Here is a 24,199-nt window from a genome sequence, read left to right on the forward strand (position 1 = left end):
ATCTATATGAGTGGAAGTAAGAAATAACAAGGGGAAGAAGACACTGGTAGGAGTAGTCTATAGGTCCCCTGACAGTAGCTATACTGTAGGACAGAGAATAAATCAGGAGATAATGAGGGCATGTAAAAAAGGCAGTACATTAATCATGGGTGACTTTAATCTTCATGCAGATTGGGAAAATCAAATTGGCAGAGGTAGACACAAGCAAGAATTCATAAAGTGTATTCGGGACAGTTTCTTCGAACAATATGTTGTGAATCCAACCAGGGATCAGGCTATTTTGGATCTGGTAATGCGTAATGAGGCAGGTTTAATAAATGATCTGAGTAAAGGATCCCCAAGGAAACAGTGACCATAATACGGCAGAATTTAGCATTCAGTTTGAGTGCGAGAAGCTTGGGTTGGAAACAACTGTGCTAAACTTAAATAAGGGTAATTACAATGGAATGAGGGCAGAATTGGCTGGATTGGACTGGGAAAGCAGTTTAGCAGAAAAGACAGTTAATGAACAATGGCAGACGTTTAAGAAAATAGTTCATGACTCTCAACAAAGATATATCCCAGCGAGGAAGGAGGATTCAAGGAAGGGGATAAACCAACCATGGTTAACCAAGGAAGTTAAGGAGAGTATCAAATTGAAAGAAAAAACATACAATGTGGCAAAGGTTAGTGGTAAACCAGAGGATTGGGAAATTTTTAAAAACCAACATAAGGTGACCAAATAAAAATAGAGGGAGAAAATAAACTTTGAGGGTAAACTAGCAGGTAACATAAAAACGGACAGTAAAAGCTTCTTTAAATATATAAAAAGGTAGAGCGAGGCCAAAGTGAACATAGGCCCCTTAGAGAATGAGGCTGGGGAAATAATAATGGAGAACCAAGAAATGGCAGAGGAGTTGAATAAACACTTTGCTTTAGTCTTCATGGTAGAAGATACGAATAGCATTCCAAAAATACTAAATAATCAAGGGGCAAAAAGGGGGTGGAGGAAATAAATACAATAACAATCACTAGAGAAAAAGTACTTGGAAACGAATGGGGCTAAAGGCCGATAGGTCCCCTGGACCTGATGGGTTGCATCCTAGGATATTAAAGGAAGTAGCTGCAGAGGTAGTGGATGCACTGGTAGTAATCTTCCAAGAATCCTTAGATTCTGGAAAAGTCCCAGAGGATTGGAGAACAATCCTTGTATGACACTTATTCCAAAAAGGAGGCAGACAAACAACAGGTATTTATAGGCCAGTTAGCTTAACATCTGTCATTGGGAAAATGTTAGAGTCTATTATAAAGCTTGTAATAGCAGAGCATTCACAAATACATAATCTAATCAAGCAGAGTCAACATGGCTTCATGAAGGGGAAGTCATGCCTAACAAATTTATTAGAATTCTTTGAGGAGGTAACAGGCAGGATAGCTAAAGGGGAATCAGTAGAAGCAATATATTTGGATTTCCAAAAGGCATTTGATAAAGTGCTGCACATAAGGCTACTTAATAAGGTAAGAGATCATGGGGGTAGTATATTAGCATGAATAAAGGATTGGCTAACTAATAGAAGACAGAGTTGGGATAAGGGCATTTTCGGGATGGCAACCTGTAACTAGTGGAGTGCCACAGGGATCAGTGCTGGGGCCTCAATTATTTACAATTATATACTAATGACTGAGATGGGGGAAGTGAATGTACCATTGTCAAGTTTGCGGATGACACAAAAATAGGTGGGAAGGCAAGTGGTGAGGATGACACAAGGAGTCTACAGAGGGATAAAGACAGGGTTAAGTGAGTGGGCTAAAACTTGGCAGATGCACTATAATGTGGGAAAATGTGAGGTTATGCACTTTGGCAGGAAGAATAGAGGAGCTGAATATTATTTAAATGGAGAAAGACTGCAGAAGGTTGCAGCACATGAGGGTTTGGGAATCCTTGTGCATGAATCCCAAAATGCTAACATAAAAGTTCAACAGGTAATAGGGAAGGCAAATGGTATGTTGGCCTTTATTTCAAAGGGAATGGAGTATAAAAATAGGGAAGTCTTGCTAAAACTTTACAAGGCACTAGTAAGACCACACCTAGAATACTGTGAACAATTTTGGTCCCCTTATCTAAGATATACTTGCATTGGAGGCAGTCTAGAGAAGGTTCAAGGTTAATCCTAGGTATGGAGGGATTTTCTTATGAGGAGAGGTTGAGTAGGTTGGGCCTGTACTCATTGGAGTTTACAAGAATGAGGGGCGACCTTATTGAAACATAAGATTCTTTGCGGGCCTGACAGGGTAGATGCTGAGAGGTTGTTTCCCCTTGTGGGAGAGTCTAGGGCCAGAGGGCATAATCTCAAAGTAAGGGGGCATCCATTTAATACAGAGATGAGGAGGAATTTCTTCTTTGAGGGTAGTCAATCTGTGGAAATCTTTACTGCAGAGGGCCGTAGAGGCTGAGATAGACAGATTTTTAATCAGTCAGGGAATCAAGGGTTATGGGGAAAAGGCAGGAAAGTGGAGTTGAGGATTATCAGATCAGCCATGATCTCATTGAATGGCAGAGCAGACTGGGTGGGCCGAATGGCCTACTTCTGCTCCTACATCTTGAGGTCTTATGGACGCATTTTGGCAGAAGAGATAGGGAGAGGCAATATATATTTACAGGCACAATTCTAAGAGTGTGCAAGGAAGATGGCCTTGGGGGCTCATATGCATTGATCTTTGAAGGTGGAAGGACATATTGAGAGAATAGTTTGCAAAGCATATGGAATCTTGCGCTTCATAAATAGTGGTATTAAGTACAAAAAGAGGGAAGTTATGCTGAACCTTTATAAAGCTCTGGCTCGGCTACAACCAGAGTATTGTATCCAGTTCTGGTCACTACATTTTAGGAAGAATGTATAAAGGTCCTTGAGGGCGTGCAGGGAAATTTACCAGAATGGTTCCAAGCATGAGGGAATTTATCTACAAGGTTAGTTTGAAGAAGCTTAGATTGTTTGAAACAAAAGAGGTTAAGGGGAGATCGGATAGAGGTGCACAAGATTATCCAGTTTAGATAAGGTAGACAAAGAGCAGCTGTTCCCATTAACTGATGGTACAAGGACCAGCAGATACGGGTTTACTGTTTTGAGCAAGTGATATGGGGTGGAGCAGGGGGGGGCAGAAAGAGAGGGAGAGAGAGAGGGAGAGATGTGGGAGGAAATTAAACACAGCAAGTTGTAATGATCCGAAACCCACTGCCTACAAGGATGGTGGATGCGGAGATGATCAATGATTTCAGAAGGAAATTAGATAGGCACTGTTAGGGGAAAATTAAAAATACTAAAAGAGAACACTAAGAATTTACTGAAGAACACTTAAAATCTCCAGGCAGACATGGCTGCTAAGCATATTAAGAGTTGACGATTACCAGATGAACATTGCACAGCCTTGAGAGTCAGGCTGAAGACACGAGGACGACATAAAATAGATTACATGCACTCCATTCTCACATAGGGAAGGGGCAGATGGTTTTAACTTAGATATGGGAAGACATACAATGGACAAAGATGGGGCTTTGATGATACACAAGCAGTCTTGAGCTGTGAGAACCAAGGTCTTTGCATTCGTGTTTTAATTTCGATTGGATAATATAATTACGTATACATCCTTTAAAATAATTGGTTAGCAAAATCACATGTTTATGTATTCAATGCATAAGAGTGGTGCATCAGTTACCGATTGGAATGTATTCAAATGTACTCAAATGTATTATGATAAGAAAAAGTACAAAAGTAATGAAATGTAATCAATCTGGGAGCTGGGTCTTCATTCTTAGGAATGATTGCGGCTCCCTTGCATATGCTTGAATAAAACCAGTTAAAGGAAGCCTGTGTCTCTGTGGTTGCTGTGTGATTGGGAATTGTAATTTCTCCTCTTCAACCGGCCGATGTGGTATTTGCTGGATTGGAGGGAGTACCCTCTTCAGCACTCAAAAGGAAATAATTTTGGAGAGCTATGAGGACAGAGCAGGGGAATGGGGCTGATTAGATTCTCTAGAGAGCCAGCATGGACTCAATGGGCCAAATGGCCTCCTTCCATGCCATAATGGCTCTATAATTCTATAATCTTTAATATACAGAAAAGCAAGAGCTGCCTGTAGAATGCAGGTCTGAAGAATGGATTGATGAATAAACAACAGAGATATAGCCTTTATGCCGTCAAGCCATTTACTAGCATGGAAACTGCTAGAAGTGACATGACAATTTTCCTGAATAGCACTGCTATTTATCATCTCTGTAACTTTCCAAATTAAAAATTACAACACAACACAGACACGTTACAAGTTCTGGTCTGCCTCACCAGCGAGTGAAGAGAGTTTTCGTAGCTAGGAGACGATGGAGTCCCTCCTGGTCTTGACCACTGGTTAGCACCTGTGCAAAGACAGACCCAAAGGAAGCCATTAACTTAGCATACAGTTAAAAGAATTACAGGTTTGCACATCTCAACAAAAAGCACACATTTGATTGGAGATAAAGTGCTCCTGTTTGGCCAAATAACTGAAGCAAGATAGGTCATGTATTTCCTATGAAAAAAGACAAACATTCAGATAAGTCAAGAGTGTTAATTCATTAAAAATCTTTGAATTATGAAGAGACAAACCCTTAAAAGGTATGACATTACAATTAAGTAAAGTAAATGTTAATGATAGGTTGGATTGGACCACCACTGCTCATCAACAGAGCAACTTTATAAATTCATACTAACATAAATACCAAATTACCCGAGAAATCCCACCATACAAAACAGTGGCTATTTAAAAAATACACCTGGATATGTAGATTTGTTTGGGATCCGACCAGTTAGAATATGGAATCATTTGGTTTGAACTCACTCTTCATATTCAGATACTGGCAGAGATGAATTGCCACCATTAAAAGGTTCCAGTAGAAAAATACTTACATTTTGTATGACACTCAATGAGATTTTTGCAGATTCTTTTTTCATAACACTGCAAAATCAATGGCTGCTTACAGAAGCAGAAGGAAACCAATGAAGTTAGATTTCATTCTTAAAATCTGAACTCCCTTTATCATAGATGACAGTCATGATTACCTGCATGAGCCTTTAGTGTATTTTAGCTATTCAGACACACAGTACTATATGCAGTCTTTAAACCTGGAACTCAAGTCATTCCATGCCTTTCAATATTTTTCCAGTTGTGACACCAGATTAACTGTTCTATTCAGCTATTTTTGTTGTTTGCTCAGAAGCATATTTATAGAATGCATCTATATAGCAATTACATAATGTAAACTCTACAGATAATGAAAACAGCACAAGAAATTCAGCCCAAAATTCAGACATGGATGATCTGAGTCTCGGGGGTTCCCAATATTTCTGCACTTTAGCATCAGTTGCCACAAGTTTTGAGACCAAGCCTTCACAGTGGAAAGGTTCCCTCTCAGGTGAGTGTGTCTGAAACAACCAACTTCATTTTGCTAGAAAGTAGCAGGTCAGTTCAGGCCAGTAACAGGAGAGGTGCTCCAGTAGAACAAAATTACATCTATGTTTTGGATATTTTAAAATCAAACCAAAAAGGACAGGTTTTTCTGTACTTGTGAAATGTAAGTACAGTACCTCCAAAAGTAATAGAAATGTCAGTAAGCTGGACTTTATTACAGGTGTCACAAAGTAGACTCTCTGCTCAGTATCTTTGATGAGATATTCTTATTCAAATTTAAAATTAATAATTTCTGGCTTGCAAGGTGAATTTCTATACACAATCTACAGCAATTTCATTGAACTACAATAGACCTCAGCTTAAATGTCTTCATACCAAATTTTCTATATTTCTTAAAGGTGTAATGGCAGCTTCATGAAGATGGCAACTTCAAAATATGACATTTTAAATCAGTGTTCCATTGATAAATATTTCAAAAAATAATTGACTAAAATCAAAATGCTAATTCAAATGGAATTTTTAAATCTCCCCACTTCTATGGACTTGAAATTAAATTATCCAATATCTTGCAGTGGCAATGGTGGCAAAACTGTCAGCATTCACCATCATTACTGAAACTGACAGCATCTTCGGGAGTCCAGACTCGGAGTGATATGCAGAGTGACATTGGAAATACAAACACTGGTGTATGAGCGTCTATGCTCGTCCATAGAATGCGCTGTCGCGGTTCCCAGAGTTTCCACTCTAATCATTTCTGATGGAAGGTCATCGACCTGAAACCTTACTTCGGTTTCTCTCTCCTCAGGAGCTACCAGACCTGCTGAGTATTTCCAGCATTTTCTATTTTAATCCACTTTAAACTGTTAATTTCACTCGGAAAAAACCTTTGAAAAAGGTAACATCTTGTTGAATAAGATATAACTAGGTTTATAATGATGTTCTAATTTCACAATTACTGGTAAGCACAATTACTTGCTCTTAAAAAGATAATTTTATATTTGTGGACAATATTATCTCAAAGGTGCGCAGTCATGCCGCAACCTGAAGTTACCATGCAGTCCGTGCACAAGTAGTCCTGTGTGTGCACAGCTGCACAAAAAAATTTAACGGTACAGCGCACTTTAATGAGGGAATGGTGTTTGTGGAATATCAAATTTCTCGACAATTATAAAATTCCACGAATTGAAAAAACAATTATTTTAGAAGAATATTTTAACTATTTCAGTTTCTATCTTAATACAGTCAATAATTTATTTTGCTATCTGAAAATCTTAATTAGAAGTTAAGAATTTTAACTGCTTTGAACTTCCAGGTTTGCTGTGTGCGAATTGTTTGCTTACCTGCTTGCTAACATAACTACTGCTGCACTCCCTTGACTTGGTGCCAGATTTTAACTGCCATTGGGAAAGGGAAAATTCCCATCAGAGATCACTAGATCTTTATGGGCAATCCTCTTCAAGGTCAGCCTGAGTGTCCTTGCTTCATTGCTGATCACAAAACCCTGGCCAATATGTTTGAGCAGCACAGAGAAATGGATCTAAATTCAACTGATAATTCAAAGGAGCACTTGGGCACAAGACGGCGTTTCAAAAAATCAAAAACTTTACACAGGAGGGTTTGCTGAAACCACTCGAAGTTCTCTTGCGTATCCATCATTTTCTGTCTTTTTTAAAACAAGGGCACCATTCATATGTTCACACCACGACTAGAAAAGTGGAATGGATCACATTCGAAGATTCAAATTTAAAATGGTTTCTAAAATTTCATATGCATAAAATGTAATTTGTTTTGGTCCTCCTTTATGTCTTTTCTTTACAAAAAAGGTGCATTTGAAAAGGAGATATGCTGTATTAAATACCAACAGCTTTTGAAGTGTTGCTTCTTTGCTTTGTCATTAGCAAATTACACCTGTGTAAACCTTGAGTTATGTTCAGCAAAAGTCATTAAATGAAATCCATACAAGGCAGTTTCATCTGCAATGCGACCCACTGAATCAAATGAGACACTCATTAATCCCTCATTATACAATCCAACAAGGAGTTTTCAGTTAATGCTGTAAAAACTGCCTAAAGCAGCTGTTCAGTGCCAGCTCGAAAGATGTTTATTATCCGATGAAAACTTCCAATTTAACGAAGGGTAAAAGCGCACACAATTATGAGCTTCTCTCATCAACTGTAGCAGCGAATTCCAATTACTATACAAAGTATGTTACATTTTTAAAATTAATATATTAATGCCCAGTGGAAATCACTTTCCCATTGTACGATTCTGATTTCCAAGCAAACTGACAGTAAAAAGGCATCTTTTAGAGGTAAGTCATACAGCTGTTTTAGCTCAATTTGGCATCTAATACTATTCACTAATGAATGGTAGGATGATAGGAATTAATGTCTTCCCAATGCAATGACGAATCTACTTAACACTAAAACTAACAGTTCACTGCGATCAATATTATAGCAAATAAGTTTGAAAAAACATTCTGGAGAGAGTGGAGAAGAGGTTTACTAGAATGGTTCCAGAGATGAGGAACATCAGTTATGAAGTAAGATTGGACAAGTTGGGGCTCTTTCCCTTGGAGAAAAGGCTGAGAGGAGATTTTAGAGATATTCAAGATCATGAGGACATGCTAAAAGCTGAAGTATATTGCATTGTGCAGTTGACTTTTACTACACTAGTTATTTTACTTTATACCAAATTTCATCTCCTGCAATATGATTTTAAAATACAGCTCACAATTCATGACATCGAGCAAAATTGGCTTAGTTGTAGGAGACAGAGGGTGATGACAGAAGGCTGCTTTAGTGACTGGAAGCCAGTGTCCAGTGGCATACCACAGGGATCTGTGCTGGGTCCCCTATTATTCGTCAGTTATATAAACGACATAGATGGCTATGTGGGGGGTAGTAAGTTTGCAGATGACACAAAGATTGGCCGGGTGGTTAACAGTGAGGTTGAGTGTCTTGGGTAACAGGAAGATATAAGCGAGGTGGTCAAATGGGCAGATAAGTGGCAGATGGAATTTAACCCTGAAAAGTGAGAGATGATACACTTGGAAGGAGTAATTTGACAAGGAAGTATTCAATGAACGGCATGACACTAGGAAGTTCTGAGGAACAAAGGGACCTTGGCGTGTGTGTCCATAGGTCTCTGAAGGCGGAGGGGCATGTTAGTGGGGTGGAGAAAAAGACATATGTGACACTTGCCTTTATCAATCGAGGGATAGATTACAAAAGTAGGGAGGTCATGTTGGAGTTGTATAGAGTCTTGGTGAGGCCACAGCTGGAGTAGTGTGTGCAGTTCTGGTCGCCACATTATTGGAAGGATGTGATTGGACTGGAGGGGGTACAGAGGAGATTCACCAGGATGTCGCCTGGGATGAAACATTTAAGTTGTGAAGAGAGGTTGGATAGACTTGGGTTGTTTTCGTTGGAGCAGAGAAGACTGAGGGGCGACCTGATCGAGGTGTACAAGATTATGAGGGGCATGGACAGGGTGGATAGGGAGCAGCTGTTTCCCTTAGTTTAAGGGTCAATCACGAGGGGGCACAAGTTCAAGGTGAGGGGCAGGAGGTTTAGGGGGGATGTGAGAAAAAACTTTTTTACCCAGAGGGTGGTGACGGTCTGGAATGCGCTGCCTGGGAGGGTGGTGGAGGCGGGTTGCCTCACATCCTTTAAAAAGTACCTGGATGAGCACTTGGCATGTCATAACATTCAAGGCTATGGGCCAAGTGCTGGTAAATGGGATTAGGTAGGTAGGTCAGGTGTTTCTCACGTGTCGGTGCAGACTCGATGGGCCGAAGGGCCTCTTCTGCACTGAGAGATTCTGTGAAGTGGAACTTCATGGTTTTACCTGTTTACTTTCAGGTGGCCTCTAACTAGCAGTTTTAAATAAGAAAATCAGTGTTGATTTAGGTATGTATACTTTTTTTGTAACCTTCATGATTGCAAAGCACATTAGCATGCTACAATTCACCTTCAACTGTATTGAATATAACTTACAAAACATGCAACACATCAAATGTTTTCATAATTGAAATTGCAGATTGGAAGCTTCTAACAAAGCATCAACATGCCAGGATTGTGCAGCCTAAGTACTTAACAGTTTATTTTGTTGCTCCCTATAAAACACAACTGAACAGTTTCAAATATATCACTTCAGGCTGGCAGGTGTGAGAATCCTAAAGCATAAACTCCTTCTATAGAAATCTTAAAAATTGTGTCCCAAAATAAGAATTTTGAAGACTGTTTAGAAAGGACACCAAACTAGATTCAAGTCAACCAATTTTTAGGGTCACAATTTAATATCAAGCGATGTCAAAACAAATGCAAGCTTTGGAAGCAATTTCATTTGATGCTCAATCAATGTTTGCAAAGTGAAAATCTAATCTTATAGTTGTTGCAAATTTTGTGTCAGCAAATTCAAGATTTTTGTCAACCCAGGTTATAAACATACTTGACTACTCTGAGCCACATTTAGGTTCTCCAATATACCAACTTAAGTCAAATCTTACCAGGTAAAGGTGATGGTGATCCAACAGGCGTTGATGGATTAGATGGGAAACTACTACTAGTGTGATCAGGAGAATAAATCTGCAAACAAAAGAAAAAAAAATTGGCAAATTTTCATTCACTTCTGTTGCTCTCAAGTGCTGGTTGGAAAAATTATATCCATCAACTCAGCTGGCATAACTTCCAAGGAGCTACAGAATACAGCACTGACACATTAACTTTCTAAAACCTGTGCGTAATGATGTGCCACTATCCATTGCATCAATTTCCAGAAATCTTAATCTTTACCATTCAGATACTACTACAGGGACACAAAAGTGATCACCTTGCACCACTCTCCCAGGTTTACACGAGTACTTGGTACCCCTTTCCCTACACACATTGGAAAATGGAAACTGGTATTAAAGCAGATGCTTGTAACATGCCAATGTGATGATGTGGTAGGAGCTTACAGGCTTTAGCTTAGAGTGTGTTTTGCATGTTCAGAGTGGGGCCAGCCATGGCACATTGCAGCATGAAGTTAAGCAATGGCGAAGTACACACGGGCCCAAATCAGTGTGCTTCCATCAATGAACATGGGCCTGTGGTACTAGCAGTTCTCTACAAGTCAGGGAGCTTACATTTGGGAATGCTGTCATGTCTGCCATCACTGGCACTGCTTCAATATCAAAATTTTCTTCAAAGAGATAGCAACATCTGAGGAAGCGGAAAAATTTCTCATAGAGATGAAAGACATTTTGTGCAAGCAACAACGTTAGATTACCTGTGAGAAATTTATTAAGAAGTCCATACTTCTTAATCCTAACAAAAAATTAACTATCGTTGTATTGCTGTGTAGGAAGGGAAGAAAATCACCTGGGGTCAAAATACCTTTATCAAATTCACATCTCATAGCAAGGAGCAAGATGGAGATCAAAAAACAAACTTTTGGTAAAAAAAAAACAAAAAATACCTGGAAAAACTCAGCAGGTCTGGCAGCATCTGTGGAGAGGAGCACAGTTAACGTTTCGAGTCCGCATGACTCTTCAACAGAACAAACTTTTGGTACTTGGAATTCCTTGCGAAAAATACATGTAGACAATCATACATGTTACAAGTAATCTAATATTCTGCCACATACAACCTCCATATCCAATGCCCAAACGGAACAGAAAGATGAGCTGTGACTCTGAAGGCCACCTATATTGGTTCATAAAATTACAACACATATCATGAGACATTCCTTGGCAGTTTTTTTGCTCCATTAGACATCATACCAAAATCAGGACAAGCAAAAGGACTAATTTTGTGAGCGAAATGTATGCATTACTCATTTAAAACTTCAGATCTCAGGCAGCAATTAACTGACAAATAAATGACTTGGCCTTCCAGGTTCATTTCACCAAACTAGACATTCTAGATTGTTCTTTCTTCCTGCTAGAGGAAAACAGAAATCTCAAGGGTGCAGGAATACCAGTAGTAACACATTTTTTTCTTCCTTACAAAACCTGTTGTCCTTGTGGATCAGTTTATTTAACTCAATTGGTTCGAAGTAAGAGTCATCTTAAAAATGCAGGATTCAGAGGGTGTGTGTACAATATTATGCCTGAATTTTCTTCTGAGACAAAGCATTCAAGCTGAATAGTCTTTAAGTGCTCCAACAGTAGTGAAACGACAGGACAGGTCAATAAATGAGTTCCAATAAAGGATTTCTTCTCCACTGGTTGTATCTGCAATGTTTTTCAATTTACGACAGAGTTCACTTTTCTTAAAAGGTTCAATGGATGCTCGGGTGTAACATAGAGGGAGCTGTTATACAGATCAGTTGTACAGATTAGGACAGATCAGGTGGCTGCCTTGGTCTGAGGATTCTATAATTGGGGAAGGACTTTGTGAATATTGTTCCACATTTAATTTTTCCCTTTACTTCTTTCCTGTAGATTTATTTGTTTGCATCTTAAGACACTCTCAACGCTGAGTTGTGACACCAAATACCTTGGATGATCTATTCATGAGCCTTATTATCTAGGTAAACACTCAAGCTAACAAGCAGAAAACCCTTTTTATTACTTTAGAGTTATTGGAATTTCCCCGTTCCTTCACAGGGTCTCTCTCCAGTTCTCAAGCAATGGAACATCACGAGACCTTAGTGAGCCATTTGGCATTTGTTAAACAATGTGCAAATGAACTTTTGTGGCAGTAGAAATTCTGGTAACCATCTCCTTGAAATAAAAATTAAAAATGTTGCTAACTGTATGGTAAACTGTTACTCGAAATAATTTTGTTAGGTTTTCATAACTGCCAGACATGCAGAAATGAAGTCATGTCTAAACCCACCAAAACTAAGGAAAAATAACCCACCAAGTCTGTATATATTTGAAACATATTGGCCCTCTCTCAAATCTGCATCTTGGAAATAATAGCAAAACGTCACAATATACATTTCAATACAGGCTGGGATAGTATGAGTATCCTTTGCAAACTGCATGTCTTGCCCGAACTAAAGCGTTAGCTGCTAGACAAGAATAAGTTTTATTGCCCATCCCAAATTGCCCTGAGAAGGTGGTGGTGAGCTAACTTTGTGAACCGCTGCAGTTCATGTGGTGTAGATACACCCTCAGCGCTGTTTGGGAGTTCCAGGAATTTTACCCAGCGACAGTGAAGGAACGGCGATGCATTTCCAAGTCGGGATGGTGAGAGGCATGGAGGGAAGCTTCCATGTGGTGGTGTTCCCATGTGTCTGCTGCCCTTGTCTTTCTAGATGGCAGTAGTCGTGGGTTTGGAAGATGCTATTGAAGGAGGCTTGGTGAGTTCCTCCAGTACATCTTACAGATGGTACACAATGCTGCCACTGTGTGCCAGTGGTGTAGGGAGTGAATGTTTGTGGATGGGGTGCTAATCAATGTTCTGGATGGTGTCAAGCTTCTTGAGTGAGTTTTACTGACCTGCACTCATCCAGGCAAGTGGAGAGTATTCCATCACACTCCTGACTTATGCCCTATAGAAGGTGGACAGGTTTTGGGGAGTCAGGAGGTGAGTTACTTGCTGCAGGATGCCTAGCCTCTGACCTGTTCTTGTAGCTATAGTATTTAAGTGGCTGGTCCAGTTCAGCTTCCGGTCAATGGTAACCCCCAGGATGTTGATAGTGGGGGATTCAGTGATGGTAATGCCATTGAATGTCAAGGGGCGATGATTAGATTCTCTCCTGTTGGAGATGGTCATTGCCAGGTACATGTGTGGCACAAATGTTACTTGCCACTCGTCAGCCCAAGCCTGGATATTGTCCAGGTCTTGCTGCATATGGACATTGACTGCTTCAGTGTCTGACTAGTAGTGAACGGTGCAGAACATTGTGCAATCATCAGCGAACATCCCCACTTCTGACCTTATGACAGGAGGAAGGTTATTGATGAAGTAGCTGAAGATGGTTGGGTCTAGTACACTACCCTGAGGAATTCTGCAGTGATGTCCTGGAACTGAGATGATTGACCTCCAGCAGCCACAACCATCTTCTTTTGTGCTAGGTATGACTCCAACCAGTAGGGAGTTTTCCCCAATTCCCATTGACTCTAGTTTTACTTGGGCTTCTTGGTGCCACACTCGGAAAAAATGCTGCCTTGATGTCGAGGGCAGTCACTCTCCCCTCACCTTGGGAGTTCAGCTCTTTTGTCTGTGTGTGAACCAAGGCTGTAATGAGGCCAGAAGCTTAGTAGCCCTTAGTGACCCTATTGAGCATCAGTGAGTAGTTATTACCAAGCAAGTGCCACTTGATTGCACTGTTGATGACCCCTTCCATTACTTTACTGATGATCGGCAGTGGACTGATGGGATGGTAATTGGCCAAGTTGGATCTGTCCTGTTTTTGTGTACAGGACATACCTGGGCAATTTTCCACCTTGTCAGGTAGATCCCAGTGTTGTAGCTGTACTGGAACAGCTTGGCTAGGGACATGACAAGTTCTGGAGCCCAAGTCTTCAGTATTATTGCCAAAATATTGTCAGGGCCAACAGTCTTTGCAGCATCCAGTGCCTTCAGCCATTTCTTAATATCACACGGAGTGAATTGAATTGGTTGAAGACTGGAATCCGTGATGCCGGGGGCCTCCTAAGGAGGCTGACATGGATCATCCACTCGGCACTTCGGGCTGAAGTTTGTTGCAAATGCTTCAGCCTTATCTTTTGCACTGTTGTCTGGGCTCCACGATCAAGGATGGGGGTATTTGTGAAGGCTCCTCCTCCAACGAGTTCCTTAATTGTCCACCACCATTCTCGACTGGATATGGCAGGATTGCAGAGCTTAGGTCTGATCTGCTGGTTGTGGAATCACTTGGCTATGTCTATCACTTGGTGCTTATGCTGTTTGGCATTTAAGTAGTCCTGTGTTGTAGCTTCGCCAGGTTGACACCTAATTTTTAGGTATGCCTGGTACTGCTCCTGCACTTTTCATTGAACCAGGGTTGATCCCCTGGCTTGATAGCAATTAAAGAGCGGGGGATATGCCAGGCCATGAGGTTACAGATTGTGGTTGCATACAATCCTGCTGCTGCTGATGGCCCACAGCGCCTCATGGTTGCCCAGTCTTGATTTGCAAGATCTGTTCGAAATCTGTCCAATTTAGCACAGTGGTAGTACCATGCAACACGATGGGGGGGTATCCTCAATGTGAAAGCGGGACCTCATCTCCACAAGGACTGAGCGGAGGTCACTCCTACTGATATGGTCATGGACAGATGCACCTCCAGCAGGCAGATTGGTGAGGATGAGGTCAAGCATGTTTTTCCCTCTTGGTGGTTCACCTAACCACCTGCCGCAGGCCCAGACCTTTAGGTCTCGGTCTGTAGTGGTGCTACCAAGCCACTCTTGAAGATGGACATTGAAATCCTCCACCCAGAGTACATTCTGCACCCTTGCTTCCTCCAAGTGGTGTTCAACATGGAGGAGTAATGATCCATCCGCTTTTCGGTGGGGGGGGGGGGGGGGTTTGCAGTACGTGGTAATCAGCAGGAGGTTTCCTTGCCATGTTTGCCCTGATGCCATGAGGCTTTATGGGGTCCAGAGTCGATGCTGAGGACTCGCTGGACAACTCCCTCCGACTGTATACCACTGTGCCAGGGACAGGACATACCCAGGGATGGTGATGATGGTGCCTGGGACATTATCTGTAAGGTATGATTCTGTGAGTATGACTATGTCATACATTAGACTTGTGAGATAGCTCTCCCAATTTTGGCACTAGCCCCCAGATGTTACTGTGGAGGAATGTGCAGGGTCGACAGGGCTGGGTGTGTCTTTGTCGTTTCCGGTACTTCAGTGTATGCTGGGTGGTCTGTCAGGTTTTATTCCTTTTAGGCTTTCTAGCCGTTTGATACAACTGAGTGGCTTGCTAGGCCATTTCAGAGGGTGTTTAAAAGTCAACCACACTGCTGTGGGTCTGGAGTCAATTGCAGGCCAGACCAGGTAAAGACAGCAGATTTCCTTCCCTAAGGTGTATTAATGACAATAGCCATCAATAGGCTTTTAATTCCAGATTTTTTATTTAATTCAAATTTCACCATTTGCTCTGGTGGTATTTGAACCCGGGTCCCCAGAGTCCCCCTGGATGTCTGGATTACTAGTCCTGTGACTAAACCACTACACCACTGCCTTCCCAGTAATTCCTGAGATCCAAGGCTTCCTCCATTCACCAAAGTGCACTGACTAATCTGTAGTAGTATCCTGAATTGGCCCTCTGACTATAAAAGAGTTCAGGACATTTACATCCAGTACTGTCTGAAATCCTCATGTACTTTTTGGGACCACAATACAGGATTGCAGAATTTTAAGTTTTACGAACCTTCTATATCTCATCAAACAAAGTTGTGCATTGGTCTGTATACACTCTGAATATGCTTGGAAACAGTATCACTGATCTTGTGTCACTTTTGGCAGGGTGCAATTTTGGACATTTTACCTGAGGCAAATTTCGGGTTTTGTTTCTTTTTAAAGCCCTTCAAACTTGAACTTGATCAACATGTCTCTTCCCTACAAAAAGACTTCTGTAGGGTACCCTTAATTTCTCATCCATGTAGATGGATACACTGCAAAGCTGCTGCCCCAGTTTGTGTGGCAAAGCAGTTCGCAATAGACTGTTGCAACACAGGCTCATTAGCCAGAGCACAACTTTAACTGCTACAGAAGCCTTTGCTAGCACTGCACTAATTTGATTGAGCAAGTTTACTAAGAAAACAACTCAAAATTTCTATGAGCTTCAGAATAGCTCTTTTCAAATTCCACTGACCATTTTCTGGACAATGAGACTTTTCACTGAGATTTTCTGTACTTGGGATCTACATGAAATACTACAATATAAGATGCAAAAACACTTTATTTTTCAGTTGCTATGGTAGGGTTGCCAACCCTCCAGGATTGGCCTGGAGTCTCCAGGAATTGCATATCAATCTCCAGGACACTGCTCTGTGCAATCCTGGAGAAAAATCATAGGGACATTAAAAAAGATAGTTTTTATTAATTTTCTTTGAACATTTCTCTTTACCAGTTATCAAAAGTATTCAAACTGGGGAAAAAAGGCTGTTTGGCTAACTGTCAAGCATCATCCAATTGGGAAATGAGTCTCTTTGCTTTCTGATTAGTGCAGGAAGGCAGTACATCACAAGGATGGATGTGCTGGCCGACAAATGGCTGGAGGGTAGGGGCAAGTCATGTGATGAAATCTCCAGGAATGCATTTAACCACAGTTGCCAACCCTAAGCTATAAGGATCCTTCAAAGTCAGTGTGTGCCCAGCCATTCATTTATTTGTCCACCCTTTGATGGAGCACAATGGAGGAAGGATTGAAGTACTGAGAACGTTTGATCAAAGTGCATCACCAATTCAAGAATGGGTTCAGTTACAGTTCCCTGGGATATAAAGCCCTGACTGTGCAGCTTTGATATTTATATCAGCACAAATGGGAACACCATAAAAATAAACTCAAATGATTGGCTACAATCAGCAATAAGTTTAAAATTAATATGAATAAACACCATTCTTATCTGATGGGTTTTTTTTGTTTGTTTACAAACTGCATTTAAATCTCACATAATCTTTACGCTACTTTTATTGAACCCACAATTTATCCTGTGCACTAAGTTATCTTAGGTGACCAAGCCAACAAACAACATGGTTTCCAGAGTTCTTGCAACCATATAAATAAAAAATTAAGAACCTTCATTATTACAATAAAGATTTATGAAAAAATACTTCAAAAACTCTTGATGCAAGTGTATGTACTCTGAATTAGCATTAAATGTTGAAAAAAAATAGTTTTGTTGCAGTACAAAGCTGTGGGCAAAGCTTTAAAGGAATATTGCTTGGCAAATGTTCAGTAAAATCCTTCAGAAATAGCACAAATGCCTAGATTTGAATCTGGGATCGACTATAATCTACGGAATTTGACTGCTTTCCAAAAACTTTCTGCTCACAATGTGCTTTATTTAGGTTATAAGGGATACTTTGTTTTCTTGGTTACTACTGAATATCCACATGAATATTTTTACAATAATTCCAAAGTAGATTCACTTTTAATAGGCCAAAGTATGTTTGCAATAGGCAATTTGTGAAAAGTGACATGTAAATTGGGGTTATAGTTGGACAGATTAAGAATAATTAGGATTCTATGTTAAAATGGAACGGTGATCAATAAAACCTGTTGGTCAAATATTAGGTTTAGGGAGAAGAATCAGGAGAGAAGTATGGCAGTTTAATTTTAACGTGGTATTCTTGAAATAATCAGAGGAACAACAAATGCAATTTTTATTTATCTCTAGCAACCATTAAAGTATTTACTTGAATGTGTCATTTTGACTGGTATTCAATGCAAACTACCAGGAAAGATTGGAGAATTTGAAAGTCAAAATTAAGACCAAACAAAAGTAAACAGAATAAATATTTGACGAGCAAAATACCATGGCTAATTGCAAACCGACTTTCCTATTTCACAAAAAATCTTTTTGGTAATTAATCTCGGGAAGAAGTGCGAGGAGACTACGTGAATTATAATGCAACATGTGGAATTTCCCTGAAATCTATTGTGCATCTTTAATGTTAGTGCAATAGCTGAGTGAAATACCCTATTTAAGGAAATTTGAAGCTGCGCGAGGATCATGAAATATTCATGGAATTGTAACATACTCTATATCTCTCACATAAAAAAAAGTTGAGTATTGCTTAAACAGAGAACGACTGCAGGATTCCAAGATGCAGAGGGATCTAGGTGTTCTAGTGCATAGTCACAAAAAGTTAGCGTGCAAGTACATCAAGTAATTAAGGTGGCTTGTGGAATGCTATCCTTTATTATGAGAGGCACATAAAAGTAAGGATAAAAATACCTGGAAAAACTCAGCAGGTCTGACAGCATCTACGGAGAGGAATACAGTTAAGTTTCAAGTCCGTATGACTCTTCAACAGAAGACGGTGGAGGCGGGGGGGCATTGAATATTTTTAAGGCAGAGATAGATAGATTCTTTTTAGGCAAGGGAATCAAAGATTCTCTGGGGTAGATGGGGGGGGGAAATGTGGAATTCAAAATACAAACAGATCAGCCATGATCTTATTGAATGGTGGAGCAGGCTCCAGAGGCCAAATGGCCTGCTTCTGCTCCTATTCCCTATGTTTTAACATTTGTTTGCAAGATGTTAAGTTAAAATTTCCTATATACCTTTCATACAAAAAAAAAGTATTAAAGGCAGTGAGCTGATCTTAGTGTGCAAATGGCATTTTATATCATTGTCATGATGTCCAAACTGTGCAATATCACTTAGACCAAATTACCTTTAATTAATGCATTGCGATAGTGCATAATAATGGTTCAAAGCCAAATCCAGCCAAAATGGAATCTACTAGAATGTTCACACAATTCAGAAGTTAGAGTTTGATCAGTTTTGCTGATGAAGCTGGTATTTTGCCCCTATCAGGAGGCCTCATTCCTCATTTCAAAAGGGCACTACAAAAATTAGACAAGTCAAAAACAAGAAAAGGCAAGTCAGCCCAAGAGAGCTTGTCCCTCCAGTACCCAACTTCTTTCAATCTAGAAATGTATTTTGATTGCTCCCATTGTTGTCTTTACTTTTCAGTGACGTGGATTTATGCCCATTTGGTCCCACTAAGCTGAGTAAACTCTGGTATTACATCATATAATTATATAAATTTATGAGGTCTCCTCAATCTTCTTTCTCGTCTGTACATTTTGTTTCTCTAATCTTTCCTCATAATTCATCTCTTCTATAATTGCGATTATTCTTATTGTTTGTCTCTGCACCCTTTCCAATATACACAAGGCAACAATTTGCATTTAAATAATATACTTAATGTAATAAAGCATTCTAAAGCTTTACACAGAAGAATAACAGAATTAGAAGTGATACCTCATTAAATGGTTGTAAAGATCTGCTTTGAACAGGCTTTAAAAGGGAGTGAACTGCAAATTTATGGAAGGAGTTCCACAGAATAGAATCTAGATAGCTGAAAGCTTTGTCATAAACTGAGCAATGCCAAGTGATGAGGATGCACTAAAGATTGTAAAGCAATAGCTCCAAAGTATATAGCTCTGAAGAAGTCGTATGGACTTGAAACATTGTCTTTCTCTCCACAGATGCTGTCAGACCCACTGAGTTTTTCCAGCATTTTTTGTTTTTGTTTCAGATTTCCAGCATCCACAGTATTTTGCCTTTAGCTCCAAAGTATTGCTGGAGATCATCAGTGAGATAGGGAGCAGTAAAGCCATGGAGGAATTTATAAATAAAGACAAAGTTTTTGTTATGTATTGGGAAAAAGGACACAAGTGGAAGCTAGTGACAGGGGAGGGCATATGAGAGTATGGGACACAATGTCAGTGGTGAAGTTCTAGGCAAGCTACAGTTAGTAGCGAGAGGAATATGGGATGCTAATGAGGATGACATTTGAAAGGTTGAATTTTGAAACATAATTTTTAAAAAACCATGCCTCACTTGTTGTGTTATTACTTGTCTTTCAGACTACTTCTAACAGCAAAACCTGGTCTTCTGAGTTTTTTGGATTCCAGATCCAGATTCTGGGCCTACAGGTCTGAGCATGGGGTTTTCCTCCTTTCTGTTAATTCTGACCCCAGGGAGCAGAGGACCAACATCTCTAACTTTTCCATGCAGATGTTACAGCAGGCCTGACAACTAAACCAATTACTCCCTTTTGCAGAAGTATATTTTTCGCAAACAACTCATTTGTGGCCACGTTAATGAAACCAACTTCACCATAATGGTTGTAAATATTTATTGGCCACTGGAAACAAAATAAGAATTTCTTCATGTCCTTGGTCATCTGGCTATTGGTCCTCTTAGTATCAGTACGAAATAAATTTAATGCAACATTTCCCAAGCTGGCTTATCTGGCTCTAATACACATTCAGTGCTCGCAGCCTGTGGCCTTCCTTTTTACACCTATATGAATTTACCTGGTTTTAAAACAACATTTAAATGTAACTCAACCCCAAATCCTTTCCTCCAAGTAAAGAAATATTAAGAATCCTGGCATTTGGCCAGTGGATTTGCCACCACTATCCAACACCCAGCAGACCGAGAGGTTGATCGGATAATACAATTCACAAAATATCTGATTTTCTTCAAAAACTTAAATCCATTCCCATTTTGAAGTGCTAAGTTTCAATTTTGTACATCTAGAAACTTAGTTTAGATTAATCTGTAAGAGCACCAAGTAAAAATGGCAATTTATAATGCGCAATGACAAAGCTATTATTCTGTGTATTTGATCCTTTGTCCCACAACTATGGCGAAACAGGATGTTCAATGATGTTTGCATAGATACATAGCACGCAAGAGTGTGTTGACTAAGGGTACACAAAAGCTCAGTTGCATCCTGAACTGTTTACACATGCTTGGTACCTATAAACTCCAAGAAATTGAGATTCTCTGCTAGGTATGTAAATGTAAATATACACAGCTTTTGGGTTCAAAGCATTTACTGAATCTTCTAAGAATATCATCTAGAAGATAAACTATGTCATAAAGAACTTGGACATTGCTACTGACATTCGAAAATCCGATCATATAATTTTAAGCTTGTTTATGTATTTTACAATAGCAATGTTTATATACTGTCCATTAGGCTAGAACTGAGTGACTTAAAATGGCAAAATAAAAATGCCAGAAAGTCCAGAGGACAGGCAATGCCGATGTGCTACAATTTTGTTCTTTTAACAACCACCAACTCAAATATTCACCTGCCTCTGCTTCCCCATTCTTCAATCATGGATTAAAGAGTAAATTATATAGAAGGTTTACATAACATGATGCCTTCCAGGACAATGTCCTTGATTCTCATCACAACTATGCCACCCAAAAAAATTAAGAGCCAAAAATTAAACTTGGCCTTCCATGAAATAAAAGTGCAAAGAAGGGATGTTACCAGTCATCTAAAGGCAACACGAAAAATTCTTGAAGACACAAGTAGGTTGCTCCAAAGGTGATTAAAAACTTTTGAAGAGGCCAGCCTGAAGAATACAAACTAAGTGCGAACAGATACCTAACCCTAAAATATCACCTAATGATGATCTGTAAAATAGCATTGTGATATCGCAAAGCACAAAGGCCATCTTACAAACTAGTTTTTATGACAGTGGACATAGCAACCATTGCTGAATTTCCCTTTCGCTTGAGCATTCAATTTTCTAAATACTCAACTTCTACCCTTTGCGTGAAGCTGGGCATGGAAATTTTTGATATGGTGCTCAAAGTGACACTAAAAGTTCTCCAACACATCATGAGATAAATTCAATTATTTTCTTATATCTCCCTTTATCAAATTACCTTGGTTTACTAAATGAGTATGCAAACTCTAAAAGAAAACTCTCCAAAACTCAAACTTCAAGTCTCTAAAGTAATTGACTCCTGAAAGACGTAGACAGGCATTATACATGGAAGTGTTTTCTCTTTTGGGAACATATGCATAAAAATGAATCAAATCTGTTTGGTTGAAAATTATTTGCTGCTATATATGAAACATTTTGCTCAATTAATAATTTAAAACAGATGTTTCCCTTTTCTCAGAAAATGTTGGTGTTACAAATTTAATGTTGAAGCAATTGCATAAAGTCAAGAAAAACAGATGGACTGAAACAAGGGATCTGCACTCTGCAGAGTGTGCTATGTACTGATAGAGCAGATGGAATGCATCACCATCAGCTATGACAGAAATAATTTATGGAATAACCCAGCAACACAGGATGACAGAATCATATTACTGTAGCAACCAAGGCCCACCCACAAGTGGGAACACACCTTCATATCCTGGACTTTCTTCCCTGAGCCTATTTATAAAGCTTTCATACTAACTAACTTATTCAGACAATAATTTGAGGAAAAGGTACCGTGTTTGATTCACAAGGCATTCACTTTGGATCTGTTGAAGAATTATTTTAGCAATTCACATTATTTCAACTTTAGGAAATGACAATGGCTGGAACTTTATAGAGAGGCGGAGGCGGTGGCCACGCCCAGGCTGAAAAGTTGGGAATGAGTCTGCCTCCACATGGCTGGGTCACCCTGCAGCATTTTAATGGCTAACTAGCTGTTAACTGGTTCAGGGTGAGACTTCCACCCCTGTCTGGGAAGAAGCTTTGCCTCCAAGAGCTCCTGGCCAATCAAATAGCCAGCAGCTCTCTAACTCTAGCAGCGCCACTGGGAGTGGTGGCTACTGCTGGGACTACAGGCAGCGCCCAAAGAACTGATACCATGAACTCAGTTAAAGGTGGAGCCAGGTTGACAGGCCCCAGCGAGGGGGTGGGGGACAGGAATTGTGGAGTTGTTGAGTCCTTCATTGGGCACAGGGACTGGAAAAGGAGGCAGTTCCACTATCGCCAACCCCCACCCCCCCCAAAACATCTACCAACAAGGCTGCCAGGTTTTAACCGGTAGACTGGACATTTGGTCCTGGCAGGTAAAATTCCAGCAGCAGTGGGAGGAAGCCCTTGGCCCTTGGTGTCACTGGTAAGGCCAGCATTTACTGCCAATCTCTAGCTGCCCTTGAGAAGGTTGAGGTGGCTTTACGTTGCAGTATACTGTACTTTGTGGCAACTGAAACTGATGAGACAATTCTCTGGAGGGCCTCTCAGGCTTCATTGCTCCAATTCACAGGTCATTTTCTTAGTTATACTGCTACTTGCACATTTAAATACACCCAAAACCACTCAGCATTGATGCAGAAGTACATTACCATAACTGAACCAGTTATCACTTACTTTATATCCACTCATCCACGCTTTACCTGACCTGAGAAAACTTATTGTTAACTTTGGGAGATTTCTCTGAAGTGACATCACACACCTCAAGTATAATTTTAAATTAACTTAAAATTTGAATACTGATGTAGTTTTATAACCATGATGCTGAAGTAAGTACAAGTTTGTGTTTTGCTAACAGCCATATCTTTCATTCTCCATTATAGTCTAATTTTTCTCATGTATGCATGAATTGTCGCTAAAGGTCATAAGAAATCAAAGTTAACAAAACAAATCCTCAATTTTCAGCAGTCAATCTTTAAAAAAAATGTTTTAGTATAGTTTTGTTCGTATTATCCTAAATGTCTAGATGCCTGCATGACAAAGCCAGTTTCTCTCATCAATGTGCCAAAGTGACTGTGCCAATGTTGAACCGGGTAAATAGAAACAGTAAAATCCACTAGAAAAATCCTCCCCTGATGGCTGAGTGAGTCACAAAAGCCAAGGATCCTTCCTCAGTCTATGAGGAGCACAGTCAGGGCCAGCAGCAGGAGCATTAGAATCAGCTTTCAAAATTAGGAAAGAGGAATTAATTTAAAGTTTCCATTCCAGACTACCACCTTTACTCATGTATTACAATCCCTGTAGATACCAATAACTTTAAACGAGAAATTAGAATTCCCATTGACCAACTTAAAGGAATTGCACAACAAAATATAAAGTTTTAAGTCTTTTACTGCAACAAACTAAAAGCAACAATGACTAAACACTATTTAGTAGACAACTGATGCTCCTGAATGTCAGAAAAAAAATCCTGTTTAACTTTTTACGTGATCAAAAACTCCACGTCACAGTTATACTTCACAGCCCTCCGCAGAATTGCAGTTTTTACAGTAACGAGTCCAACATCACTCCCAGCTTCCAACAGGTTCACTTCGCCCTATTATGCCGAGTCTTAACATCGAGTGACCATCAAAAGACACATCTCTGAGATTTCAGAGGAGTTCCAAATCAACTACCAGCAGCAAGATCCTCTCTGGTGAATTTTCCT

The 24,199-nt window shown here is 39.9% G+C and overlaps 1 protein-coding gene and 1 long non-coding RNA gene across 17 annotated transcripts in view; one reads left to right on the forward strand and one right to left on the reverse strand.

Moving 5' to 3' along the window:
• Positions 1–20,053, forward strand: part of LOC144668372 (uncharacterized) — a 72,523-nt gene extending 52,470 nt beyond the window's left edge. Inside the window, exons 2-3 of the long non-coding RNA XR_013573482.1 lie at positions 11,847–11,935; positions 19,915–20,053. This is a non-coding gene — a long non-coding RNA (uncharacterized LOC144668372). The remainder of the gene's footprint in view (positions 1–11,846; positions 11,936–19,914) is intronic.
• The window catches only part of tcf12 (transcription factor 12), a 274,600-nt gene that overhangs the window by 41,063 nt on the left and 209,338 nt on the right, over positions 1–24,199 (reverse strand). For all 16 annotated transcript variants that reach the window (XM_078530320.1, XM_078530325.1, XM_078530321.1 and 13 more), the window contains 2 exons: positions 9,930–10,008; positions 4,318–4,388 (listed from right to left, as the gene is read on the reverse strand). In XM_078530320.1, coding sequence (XP_078386446.1) covers positions 4,318–4,388; positions 9,930–10,008 — 150 coding nt within the window. The remainder of the gene's footprint in view (positions 1–4,317; positions 4,389–9,929; positions 10,009–24,199) is intronic.

This window comes from Cetorhinus maximus, chromosome 26, assembly GCF_964194155.1.
Source record: "Cetorhinus maximus chromosome 26, sCetMax3.hap1.1, whole genome shotgun sequence".
Classification (NCBI taxonomy): Eukaryota; Metazoa; Chordata; class Chondrichthyes; order Lamniformes; family Cetorhinidae; genus Cetorhinus; species Cetorhinus maximus.